The sequence below is a fragment of the Uloborus diversus genome, chromosome 2, assembly GCF_026930045.1.
Source record: "Uloborus diversus isolate 005 chromosome 2, Udiv.v.3.1, whole genome shotgun sequence".
Lineage (NCBI taxonomy): Eukaryota > Metazoa > Arthropoda > Arachnida > Araneae > Uloboridae > Uloborus > Uloborus diversus.
Window position 1 is genome coordinate 216,959,555 of NC_072732.1, and position 14,172 is coordinate 216,973,726.

Here is a 14,172-nt window from a genome sequence, read left to right on the forward strand (position 1 = left end):
TTTTTTCTTGAGTATTTTATGCATAAACTATTTTTAGATTTATCAGACAGTCAGGATATTAATTATTTTATTTCTGTTTCATTGTTTCATTCCAAACACTTTTTACCAGCTAAATTTGGTGCAACTAGTGGAACTTTATTATCAGCTTTAACTGAATTTTGTAGTTGTCACTTCCACAGAAAAATTATTACTATGAGATTTGGGCAAATTTTTGGCAATTCTCTTAATAATATTCTTTTTTAAAAAATATTGTGAGCCACTAGTTTTTGCGAACAAAACATTTAATTTTACATTGAAAGATCAGGTGTATATGCATTTGAGTCTCGATAACTCAAAACCTTATAACATAAATATTCTGTTATCTCAAAGTTTTTTTTAAACCCAAAATAACGTAGCATTTTTAATACAAAGTTGTCTCTATATCCTGAATGTAATCCTTTTAAGCCCGAGTTTTTACAAAATTTCACTTTCATTTTATGCATAAAAATGCAGCCAAAAAATAAAAAAAGTTTTTTTGCTGGATAATTTATATACCGTACTAGCTGCGTTGCCCGGCTTTTCCCGGTCTACCTTGAAAATAAAAATTGTGTCAAGTGACGTATATTCAACAATCAGGCGTAAAAAATAAATAAGTAAAACATCATAATTTCCCTTCCAAACAATATGACTACAGATATTTAAATACTTTTAAGAAATTGAATCCAGAAAGATGGATTTAAAATGCGTAACCAAGGAAACATAAAACAAAATAAGTTTAAGGAATTAAAATGCGAAAGAAAATGGTTCACAATTTGAATGGACTCCAGATTTCTTAAACTTAATTTAAAAAGGCTTGTAACTTTTTTCCCTTTCGAGATAAAAGCTCATTTTTCCGACCATAGGTCAAGTTAGATCTGGAGTAAAAAAGGTTGCTTTTTCCAATGGCGTCAAAAAGAAAGCTGTGGGACAATCCCTTCACTTTTCATTGATTTATTTAATGAAGAAAGTAGTGCCTAAATTTCAGCTAAGCCTAAAAAAAAGAGTTAAAAATGCAAATAACTCCCGCCGTAATAAAGTTAGAGCATTGAAACAAATTGTGTAGAAAGCGGAAAATTCTACCCTTTCTAACGATATGTAATATTAATATGTGCAGATAATTTTTCACCCCCATATTTGAGAATTTATGTGAAAATTGAACATAAATTGAATAAAAAAAGAACTATTCATCGAATTTTATTCGAACTGATCTGCAAACCTTTTCAGGACTTAAAGGAACAAACTAAAAATTTCAGCGCAATCGGCCGCGTAGTTCTCGAGCTTTGCGAGTTCAAACACACAGACGCGTTTTGGGGACTTCATTTTATACGATGTAGAGATTACCCCGCATTATCCGGCATGCCGCAAAATTCGGGGGTCACCAGATTTTCAGTAGCACTTGCCTGGTCCTTTCCAACATGCCAGAAAAATTGAGGTTAAGCATTGGTTTCCTAGGCGGGAATCGCCGACCTTCGGCGTCGCTTCTCGCCGAGAGGAAAACTTGATTCTTCTGCGCATGCGCGCCCGACCAAAACCGACGTTGTGAGTGGCACGCCGGAATCACTTGACTTTGATTTCAGCGTCAGCCGAGCAGCGACGTCAAAGCTCGGTGATTTCACTTCTAGGAAACCAGTGCTTTAGGGAAAAAATATTAATGCTATAAAAAATATATGTTCAGCTTAAAAATGAATATATGTTCTAGACATATCTTATTATTATTAATAAAAACAGTTTAGCTTTGTAAAAATATTTACTAACAATGCCATTTGTTATTTTAACAAGAAAAATATTGTTTAATATCGATTAATTTTGTAAAAATTAAATTAAAACTAACTAAGCAAACATTTAAGCAGTAAGTGACTGGCCCTACACCAGTTCCAAAGAATTTAATATATCTATTCAATAAATAAAAATTAAACATACCTCTAAAAGGAACCTAAAATAATTTATTTTTAAAAAAATTATGAACAAATCACAGTAAAGATGATTGCTTCTGAATTGAATACTTTATTGGCATATGATTAAATCCATTAATAATGACCTACCATAAATAACGAGCAAATATTATATGCAATACACATTTTTTTTTTTTTGGAAAGGGGGTTACTTTTGGGATTTATTTATTTTTTTTCTTTACAGTGGTTTGCTTTCTGATTGGAACTGAATGGGGAAGTTTTCTTTTGTTTCTTTGCAAAATAAACCTCAAATTATCCAACATGCCAGAAAATTCAAATTTCCCGGCATGCTGGTTAGCCTCGTTTTTTCCCGGCATGCCTGATAGTGCAGAATAAATACGGTACAATAGTCCTCCTTAATGCGCAGAGTGTTGAAAGATTGTGTGAAAATTTCCCATTTGTTTTACTTTTTGACGTGGCTGGAGACCTAAAATTTCATTGTTGGCAAATCTTTGAGAGACTTAACATTTTGGCGAAAATTGGAAAAGTTGACTTTATTGTCTGGATGACTCGAATATTCCTGCTTTTAGGACAAAAAAGACGTTGGAAGCAAAGTGAACTGAAGTCAGGAGAGAAGAAATTTTGCTTATGACAGACACAGTAGTTAAAACTGCTTGCAGAATTGTGGTTTCATAAACAGCAATGGTAACAAACTAAAGTGAGTGACAAATGCGATCATTTTGAGATCTTTGTCGATGTGAATTGGGCAGAAATGGAAGATTACTTGAATATTGAGGGAAATATAATTGCATATGAATCTTTGTTCTACAAAGTAATTGCCCAAGCTGTTCGTTCAGAGCTTTCGTGTGCAGATTCCGATGAAGATAATGATAAGAAATCTTTACCACCTCCAAATAACCAGCAAGTATTAGGATTTGCAAAACTTTCACTTTAAAATAAAGTAAATAAGGTATAGTCTGGAGCAAAGGAGAGTCAGAGGGGACATGATTCAGTTATTTAAATTTATCAAAACGAAAGATGTAAATGGATTAAATTTTTGTGGGGAAAGCAGGACGAGGAGTTATTGTTTTAAGTTATTTAAATCTCAGGCTATCTAGGAAATTAGGAAAAACTACTACTTTAGTAGGGTCGTGGGCATTTGGAATAGCTTACCGGAAGAGGTGGTAATGAGCATGGGGGTGGATAGCTTTAAGAGGGCCATTGATCTTCATTGAGGACTAATTAATTGACTAGGACCAACCTAGCTGGGCCCAGAGCCTGTTGCTGGTCGTCACATTTATATTTGTATTTGTAAAATAAAGTAACTGGAAAATTCCAAAAATGTGGATAAGTAGAATTTTGTCTACAAACTTAAGGATGTTTTAAGGTATGATAAAAAAATAAAAGCAGTCAAAAATAACTTCTTTTTTTTTTTTTCGAAATATCACAAAGAAATATTATTTTCTATAAGGCTTGTTACTGTTGTACTAATAATTAATTTTATCCAAATTATAAATGTTATAGCCTATCTATTATGTACTATTCTTGAAAAAAAAAATTGTTCTTGAGAAGGCTGGGAAAGGAACTTCTAATTAGTTAAAGGTTTTAGCTGGTCCCGTTTGAGTTATCTAGAGTTGACTACATTATAAGAAAGGGGGGGGGGGATGCTTGCATTCATACACAGACTTAAAAAGTAATATACCTAAAATTTCCAATTTTTTTCATAAATTTTCAATATTAATCTTATTTACGTTTACTAAAATTCTGACCAATGAAGAGCGCAATGAGTGGACTCATACTTTTCGTACTCTATTGCAATACAGACGCAAATAAATCTTTCGCATGCTGGATGATTGCTCCAAGTATCGACACTTGCACACAAAATGCCGGACAGAGGTGAAAATTTTAAAATTTCTCACAACAGAAATTTAAAAGGCGCATGTTCTCCATTTGGCATTTAGGTAAATAAAAGGATTGTATGTAGAACGTCATACTTGAAATGAAAATACATACATATTGTAAACAAAAAAATTGAACAGTAGAAAAAAATAAATAAATAAACACAAAAGTATGATGATGATTGCTTGAGAGATAAAATTACAACAAACTACCTCATTTTATTTAAAAGTAATTTAATTTTCAGCAGTTAGGTTTTTAGTATAAGTTTTCTTTTCAATATGGTTACATAATACAAGTTAGACAAAAAAGTTAATTTGTCTGGAACTTACCCAGTTTTCACTTAGTCACTGATTTATTTATTACTTTTTAACTCTTATTTTGTTCTGTCTCATGCCTTCTCCAAGTTTTTCTTTTAAAAATAGAAATCCGTCAAAACGACAGCACAGGGCTTAGTTGGCCTATTTAGTAATCAGGTCCAACGACAGCAAATTCCCCCCCCCCCCCTGAATGTACAAAGCTTATGAATGTTGAGTCAGTTTATAAATTCATCGTGTTTATAGTTCTCCATAAACAAACACTTTTGACCACAAACACTTTAGTGAGTTCATTCAACATTTCTTTGGCATATAAAATACAAAATACGCATATAAAGAAAAAGAAATGTTGATAAAATGCAATACCAATTGATACAAATGCATTTCTTTATTTTTAATTTTGTTATGGCAGAATGTCCAACATTTTCTGTCATATGATAGTAGAAAATTTTCAAATGTCATACTGAAAATATTTGTGCGGCGTCAGCTTATCTAATCAAAAGAACTGAACTGAACTCACACTTTGTTTAACTGCAACTGTACCTGCATGCATTTGTTTACTTTCGGGTTCCCTGTTCTCCCACAGCTTGCGGAGAGAATTCAACTCTTATAGTCATTCCTTTAAAGGTATAAGTAAAGTGTATATACAAATACAAATACAAATGTGACGACCAGCAACAGGCTCTGGGCCCAGCTAGGCTGGTCCTAGTCAATTAATTAGTCCCCAATGAAGATCAATGGCCCTTTTAAAGCTATCCACTCCCTTGCTCATTACTGCCACTTCCGGTAAGCTATTCCAAATGCCCACGACCCTGCTAAAGTAGTAGTTTTTCCTGATTTCCAAGTTAGCCTGAGATTTAAATAGCTTAAAACAATGACCCCTTGTTCTGCTTTCCCCGCAAAAATTTAATCCATTTACATCTTTCATTTTGATAAATTTAAATAACTGAATCATGTCCCCTCTGACTCTCCTTTGCTCCAGCCTATACATGTTAAGCCTATTAAGTCTGGTATCATAATCTAAATCTGAGAGTCCCCTTACTAATTTAGTTACCCTTCTTTGAACCCTTTCCAATACAAATATATCTTTCTTCAGATAAGGCGACCAAAACTGAACAGCATACTCCAAATGAGGTCTTACTAAACTCCTATATAAAGGCAGAAGAACTTTCTTAGACTTGTTTGAAATAGATCTATTGATGAACCCAAGCATTTTGTTGGCTTTGTTACTAGCAATACTGCACTGTTGACTAAACTTGAAGTCCTGATTTATAAAGACACCCAGATCCATAACATTTTCTGCCTGATTTATGACTGAACCCTGTAAACGATATCTCATACGCTTATTTCCATGACCTAAGTGTAGCACTTGACATTTCCCTACATTAACTGCCATACCCCATTTATCTGCCCACTTAGTAATATGATCTAAATCCTAGCTGTTTTACTTGTTCTTCATTTTCGACAATCCCCATAACTTTTACATCGTCAGCAAAACAATTCATGCTTCCAGAAATATTTTCATTGATGTCATTCATAAATATAATAAACAAAAGAGGCCCTAAAACTGATCCCTGAGGAACCCACTTAAAAACATCACTCCAATTAGAATGATTTCCTCTCACAACTACTCTTTGCTTCCTACCAGTAAGCCAATTTCTAACCCAAAGTAAAGTTTTTCCTCCTATTCCAATGTCAGCTAACTTGCTGAGAAGAGCAACATGCGGTACCTTGTCAAAAGCTTTTTGAAAATCAATATAAGCAACAGCCACACATTTTTTGTTATCTAAAGCTGAGGTAACCTTGTCATAGAAATGCAATAAATTAGTAGTACAGGATTTACCTTTCCTGAAACCATACTGCAAACTAGTCAACAGACTATTAGTCTCTAAGAACTAATATATATTAGTCTATAAGAACTATATATATATATCATTTTTTGTAATAAAATGACAAAAAGAATCATTTGTATTCTTGTCATAGCTTACACTTTAAGCAGGTACTTGACTTCATTGAAACACCAGTACTTTTACTTGAATTTCGAACTACTAGTTTGGTAACCAAACTGTAATAATGCATACAAAAACAAAAAAACTACTTAAAGTGCCATTTCAGGAAAACTCTGCTATTTTGCCCCCGCACAAGATAGCACATATATTTCATGAAAAAGCAATAATATCAAAAGGTAATGAACAATTTTTTGCAAAAGCAATCATGCATACATTTGTGATTTCTTAAGCAATAAAATTTTATTCATTATCTTTCTATGTTATTATTTCTTCATGAAATATAAATATAGGAGCTGTGGCGTGCAGGGCAAATTGGCAGCATTTTGCATTTGACCGCCCCTAACTATCATGATAGTGCAGTGGTAAGATAGTTTATGTGTAGAAAGAGGAGAGCTTATATGAACTCCAAGCCAGGACCCCGACTATCAGGGTTGTAGTTTAAACCGAACAAAACTGGTTTTGACAACGCCACTGGCCAAAACTGGATTTTACCATCAAAGAGTTGGCCGAAATTTTTTTTAAATTCCTAATGGCAAGATTTTAAGACAACTACAGATGCAAAAGAACAACTAGATTAAGGCTATAAACAAGTAGAAAAAGATACAAAAAATAAAAATAACAAAACAACTGTAGCGAAAGGTCTATGAATCCAAAAGGCCCTGGTAGTTTCATCACAGGAAAAATAAATATTTAAAAAGAGGAAGAGTAAATTGAAACTGAAATAATATTATACAGGCTGAATATTTATATTTCACTTTGTATAAAAAATAATTAAAAAAAAAAAAAACCTTCCCTTAACCATTTATTTGCAGAACCCTGTAAGAAAGAAAAATGCAAAAGTTAAGCAGAACAATAAATATTGGCGATAAATCTCATGCTCTCTAAATTAAACTAGCATCAAATTCAAGAAGCATGTCAAACAAAACATTAAATAACTTTTATTTTTATAATAAACATTTTAATACAAAAAAAAAAACTGAAATAAAATTACTATTTTATAAATTAAACTATTATTTATTAATTAATTTATTTTTTGATAGTTTATACAATTGGACTGTGATTTTTGCAACTTCAAAAAATAAAAAGTAAAATTCCCTGCTTTTTTCCAGGTTTTTAAGTAAATTTTCAAATTTCTTGGTATTTTCCATTTGTTTTTATTGCTTTTTGAATTTACTGTATTTTCCCTGTAGCGTGGCAACCCTGCTATAATTAGTGTTATTCATTAGTTTTATCCTAACCATGGCTTAATTCTCATAGGCCGTGACAATCGCTGAAACTCATGGAAGTAAAGAGAGTGCTACACGGAACCCCGGTTTCCATTACGTTGCCATTGATTGGTGGATGCAGGGGTCCCGTTCAGCAGAACAACATCCCCTCTTGCAGTAAAAATGGGCGACATCCAATCGAAAATAAACAAACTTCAAAAAGTTAACATTGATTGGTGGATGCATGAGCTGCATGGGTTTAACACAGAAAAGTCACAAATTGTCAAGGCCCGTTAAGCATCAGCACCATCTAGTGTCTAACCCACGACTAGATGAAACTCACGCAACCTGGCCGACTAAGGACACGAGAGACTCACCTCCAAGTCTAGCAACGTCCCTGCCGTGAGCGAAGAGAGGGGCAAAGAGGAGTTCTCCCACTTGCAGGCGATCTGCAGGGTCTCTGCTGTCTTCTGCTGCACACTCTTCGAGTCGTCCAGCAGAGTCACCTCGTAGAACTCCTGGATGTCTGGGAAGACAAAAACCAAGATCAACGCACCGCAAAAAGACACAAAAGAAACAACTACAGGTGTCCCTCGTATAACACAGTTGATTCATATCGTGCTATATCGAAACCGTGAGAAACTTTTCATTCATTTTTTAAAATCATTTCTTTGTTTATTTTAAAATTAGTTAGATATGTATATAACATAAATCAGGGCAATATGTATCATGTTGTATTGGAACTGTGTTTCGTGCTATATTGAAATCGTGTCATACGAAACTTTGAACAAATACAAATCAAAGCAACGTGTACCGTGTTATACCGAAGTCAAGTCTTAAGGTGTAAAATTAAATAATAGCTGAAACTACATTCCAATAAAACATACAAATTATGCTACTTACTTTCGGGAAAATTAAAAAGAAACTTTTATTAAGAACAAAACGCATACTGTCAAAAAGAAAATCGGAGATTTTCTGCAGCAATAAAGTTTGTCTGAGCAACAACAACAAAATAAAAATCTATACATTAAATAAAATATAATTATTATATAGCTACAATGTTAAATATATATTGTTTGCCAACTTTAAAATAATGTTATTTTTTATGACTTTTTAGCAGTGAATTGAAACAAAAATGAAATTCTTATTATACCAAAACAGCATAGTATTCAATTCCACTTTCATACTGCGTGATATAGAATCGAATGTAGGGTTTGAAAATATCATGATCTTTTTGAAAGTATCAAAAATATTCGATAGTTTGATACATATTGGATATTTTGATATGCATCTGATTTTTCAATCAGAGCAAACTTAGGTGTTTAAATAGTAACTCATGGGTGCAAGTTTGGTGATGTGTTCAAGACGGAAAATATTTTCAGCCCCCCCCCCCCCCCGCATGCGGGCTTAAGGAAAAATTTGCATGTATAAATGTTGTAGATTTTAACAATGCCAGTTTGGGAATCTGTTTGATTTAAATTTTAAGCCTTAAAACTGTAATATTTAAGTGATTTGACATTACAATTCCAAAAAATCTAAAATCCGGCAATAAAAAGGGGGGGGGGGGGGGGTCTGGGGTCTCCCCCAGAAATTTTTTCAAATTGAAGTCCAAAAAACGCTATGGTAGGCCATTTTGGTAAAGTTCAAAAAAAGGAGGGGTTCAGGGACTCTTACATCAATTATTTCAAACTGATAGCCCCAAAATCACAATATTGGGCAACCTTCAAAAAATATTAGAGAAAGGGGGGGGGGGGGGACGCTATGGACTTTTCCTGAAATTGAAGATTTAAAAACGAAATTTTAATTTAAATTTCATAATGTTTATACGCTTTTTGAATGCACTATTGAAGGGATGGAGTTCAGGAACCCACCTTCGGTAACATTTCGAAATTGAAGTTTCAAAAACGCAATTTTAGACGATGTTGGATAATGTAAGGGGTAAAAGCGTTTGCAGCACCCCACCATTAGTTTTTTGCTGATTGTAAACATTTTTATTGTAGCAATAAAATCACTTAGGACATAAGATTTTCACTTTTGCATCATAAATCAGTTCTGATCGGAAAGTCTACTCAAGGTAGCGCCAACAAACTAGAAAAGAAGGAAAGGTGGGGGAAGGGTAAGGCCGACTAATGATAATGAACTGTCACCATTCCCCCACACAGTCTTCATTTGAAAAAGAATTCTTTTATAAGATAGCAAGTGGTGAAATTAGCAATAAAAAATCGCTTCAGTGAAGTAGATATATTTTTTAAACAAGTTACCCTTTCCAACATTCATTAATTAAAAAAAGAAATAGGGGAACTGAATCCTAACCCCAGGCAGGGTTCCCGAATCACATCCCTCTTAAGGCACTCAAATATAGTCTAAAGTGGCGCTTTAAATATTTCAGCATCAAAGAATTTTTGGAAGAGAACTCCCGAAACCCTTCCTCTGAATTCACCATAAATATCCTAAATTTCAGTTTTTAAGGCTTCAGTTTCCAAATGGTTTTGTAGGAATAGTATCCCTCTTACATATAAGCATGACTTATGACCGCCTAAAAATTTTAATACTTTAATTTTGGAAACTTTTTGAAAGAATCTTCCTACATCCTTCCCCCTTAAGTCATTCAAAGATAGCCCAAAACAAAGCTCTAAAAATTTCAGAAACGAAAATATTTCGGGCTGAGGGTGCGGAATATCCCCCCCCCCTCTCATTGTGTTTACTAAATGCAGTGTAAGACTTTGTTTAAGATTAATTTTTCTATTGAGAGAGCAACTCCCTTCCACACATCGCCAATGACAACCCAAAGTTTTAAGACTTCAATTTCGAAAACGTTTCGAGAAAGACCCCTGAATTCCCTAACTCTTAACTCACTCAAAAATAGATAAAATAGCATTTCAATACTTCGGGGAGAGAGACGCTCCCCCCCCCCCCTCCGAACTCTTTCCTCTAAGTTCACTAAATTTTACTTAAATTTGCGGTTTCCGCTTTTCATCACCGAAGATTTAAGAATTTAAATTCTAAAACGTACTGAGAGAAAGCCTTCGAATTCCCTCTTCTTAAGTCTTCCAAAGATTACCTAAAGCTGAGTATTTCAGCTTTGAATATTTTTTGGGAAAGGAGAACCCCGAACCCCAAGATGGTCTAAAGTTGCGCTTTTAAGACTCCAGTTTCGGAATTTCGCCTAAAGAGAGACCCCTCCCTCCCTCTTGACATTGCCAAAGACAGCATAAAAGTTTTAAGACTTCAATTACAAACACTTTTCGGAAGAGGGTCGCAAATGCCCTTTAACTTAAGTCATTTACGTATAGCCTCAAATAGTTTTTAATACATCAGCTACAAAACATTTTCATGTTAGAACACCAAAACCATCTCTCATAAATTCACCAAAGATTGCCTAAATTAGTGTTTTTAAGTCTCCAGTCTTCGATTTTTTTTAAAACCTCCCCCCTCCCCACTTTTACATCATTAAAGACAGCCTAAAACTTTTTGACTTTTAAATTTTTAAGGGTTTGCAGAGGAGAAATATCAAACCACTCCTAGCTTCAAAAATATTTTCAATTCAGTTTTTCGATATTTTATACTGTAACCCGTGAGTACCCCCCCCCCCCCCCGCCTTAGATTGTCCAAGATATCAACGTTTTAAGACCTCAGTATCACAGGTTAATTTGCCAACAGATTACCCTCTTTGCAAGAGCAGTGTTTTTTCGCTAACTCGTGCTCCGTTATTTTTCTTCTTTCCTTTCTCTCCCTTCCTCCCATATTCCCATTCTAGCGAGTGTTAGATTCAATGACAGAATTTAGTGTTTCCTCAAGTCTTTGTCAAAAATGCAGGAACGGTTGCCCATCGGTGTTTCCAACCAGCTTGAAATCCTCCCCCCCCCCCATTTCCATTAAAATCTCCAAAATCCTTGATAGTTTTCGTTTTACCTGGTATGTAGACGCCCTTTGATGTGGCGAAAATATTTCATCTTGTCAGCAATCACTCTCAATCGGTGATGGATCTCAACTCTTAAGACATTTTAACAGCGTACATAATTTTCATTTATGCGTGTAAAGTTTGCAAAAAAAAAAAAAACCATAAATGAAAAAAACGAATGGATGATCGAAAATAGCATGCGAAAAGGCTAAATTTTCAATTAGAGCCGATTGCTTCGAAAAATCAGGGAGAATAGCGAGCAACTCCTTGGTCAATGCAGTGAGTTGGAAATATCAAAGCTACACCTAAAAAAAGTCAAACGGGGCGAGTCGAAAAGCCACTCCTCCAAAAGTTAAGCAGCTGCTTTACTCTAAGCCTGGAATCATAGTCTTAATGAGAAAGTCCATTTATTAGCCTTGTAGCCCGCCTTTGAACCCTTTCCAATACATTAATTCATTGGAACCCTTTCCAATAGGTTTCTGCCATCACATGGTCAGAAATGTACTGAACCAAAACTTTAATACATACATGCTAAGCATTGATTGAGCACTATTAAAGCAAAAATGATGATTTTTTTAAAAAGTGGAATTCATCGATTTGGCAACTGAAGCATCCACATAACAGATTAATAAATTTAAAATAACTTTTTTAACGTAATACAAGTTTTTTTCCTTTCTTTTTTTCTTTCAAATCAATTCAACTTTTCTTATTAGGTACATAGATTTACAACCAAATTTTCCAAAATAACATAGAGAAAAAATCCAAGTAGTTTTGTTTTTACTCTGCTAATTTTTCCACTCTCTTACATTTCAGTTTTGCCCAAAAGGCATACTTCAGCTAAAACTTCATCTTACCACTTGATTTACTTGAATCCTTAAGATTTATAGAGATGCATCAAAGTATCATTGATGCAATTTGTAGTGCATATAAGCTTTGGATAATTTTTAAATGATAAAGAAATGAAAAATAACTTACTGTCTGACCATCAATTACATGGAAAGGTTAATATCCGGTTTATACGCGGAAATGGACGTATCTATTAGTTTATAGGGGTATTGGTTTGTTACAGATGTGTACTTTTGCCTCTCTATTATTTAGCCTTAGTTTTGTAAAAATGAAAATTTGCTCTCAGCAACGTGTTTTTAATCTAAAGTACATTCAGTCTATATTTTCACGGCAAAATTTGATTTATTTATTCACAACAAAGTTTTGAGCTTACCATTTTGCTTTTATGTTCCTGAAAGAAATGAAAATATTTTCTTTTCTTTTTGTTGTTTCCATGGTAACTATTTTTGTTCTCCCTTATTTTATTTTAGAGAATGCAATAAATGAATAAGGCACTAGTGACATTATAAAACGCGTGCATCAAAATCCCATCGTTATTTTCCCTTCTTCCCTACTAGATTCATTCAGATGGAATAGTCTTTACTTGGCAGATTGCCAAATTAAGTACAATCTGCGGTCAAACAGTAAGTTCAAGAGCACATAGAGTGTAGGCACAAAGAAGCTCTTAACACCTGCACACATTTTGGCATTACATGCTCTATCCATGATGGAATCAGAGCAAGAAAGAAAAGATGCATCACGTTTTGAAAACAGAAAATATCTGTGTAGCTCTGTGCACTTATAGTAAAGTCTAATACCAAATTTTCACCTTTCAAAGACTTTTTTTTTTAAAACTATTTATCCCAATATAAGGGAAAATTTTCTCCTGTAAAAAGGAGGGAAGAATCACTAAACATTAATTTTTACAAAAACATTTCTAGCGAAACGTGTTGAAAGAATATTTTCATTACTTGGAGCTGTGCACTCAAAAATCATTACTAATAATAAAACTGAAAGTCTCTCTGCCTGTCTGTCAGGATCTTTGTGATGCGCATAGCACCTAGACCGTTTGGCCGATTTTCATGAAATTTGGCACAGTGCTAGTTTGTAGCATGGGGGTGTGCACCTCGAAGCGCTTTTTCGAAAATTTGATTTTGTTCTTTTTCTATTTCAATTTTAAGAACATTTTCCAGAGCAAAATTATCATAAGATGGGCGAGTAAATTACCAAGTTATAACGTGAAACCGTAACATGGGCAAGCCAATTGGCGAGAAATTCTTCGTACATTATTTGTAAATATACAGGCAAACCAAAAGACCTTTTAATTTTCTACTACGGGCAAAGCTGTGTGGGTGCCACTAATAAGAAATAAATTAGGATTGGAAAAGACTTCAGAAGTCTTTTTATTTGAGCCTTATAATTAAAATAATTTTTTTTCGAATAAAACAATTGTTTTCCTAAAAATATTAAACCCTGCAACGAAAAACAATGATTTTCTTAAAGCCTATTCCTCCTATTTACATAAGTGTCGATACATTAGGTGAATTATTAAGATGATCCGTAACATTTTTTAAAATTAAAACTAAATATATTTTCACCGCTTTAATGTATGTAACGCATATCAAACTTGTGTGTTTTCATTTGTATATACTGCAAAATCAATCCTATATGTAGACAAATAATGCTTAAAAGCAAATTATGCTTTTGTATTTCAATCAATTATTTATTTATTGTAGGAAGCTTTACTTGTGAGAAAATAACAAAATTTCATTCTTGGTGTTTATAATTAATAATGTCTTAACTCCCACAGTAAATTATTTGATCATTTATTTACTACACCAAGGCATATTTACGTATAGTATATTAATATTTCTTTACTGGTTAAAGATTTTTAAACACTATTTCCCATATAGGAAGCTCTACTTATAAAGAAATGAAATTACAAGATTGTATTTTTAGTTATTTAATTAATCATCGTGAAATACGAATGTGAATGTTAAACATTCATCAACAATTAATTCACAAAAACTTTAGGACTTTCTGAAAATCAAATTGTTTTTCTTACAAACAGTTTTAAGTCAAATAAATCTTTACTAACAATAAAGCTGA

At 33.6% G+C, this 14,172-nt stretch overlaps 1 protein-coding gene across 3 annotated transcripts in view; it reads right to left on the minus strand.

Moving 5' to 3' along the window:
• The window catches only part of LOC129217682 (disks large 1 tumor suppressor protein-like), a 29,918-nt gene that overhangs the window by 2,357 nt on the left and 13,389 nt on the right, over nucleotides 1-14,172 (minus strand). For all 3 annotated transcript variants that reach the window (XM_054852015.1, XM_054852014.1, XM_054852016.1), the window contains exon 4: nucleotides 7,715-7,863. In XM_054852015.1, the coding sequence (XP_054707990.1) occupies nucleotides 7,715-7,863 (149 nt within the window). The remainder of the gene's footprint in view (nucleotides 1-7,714; nucleotides 7,864-14,172) is intronic.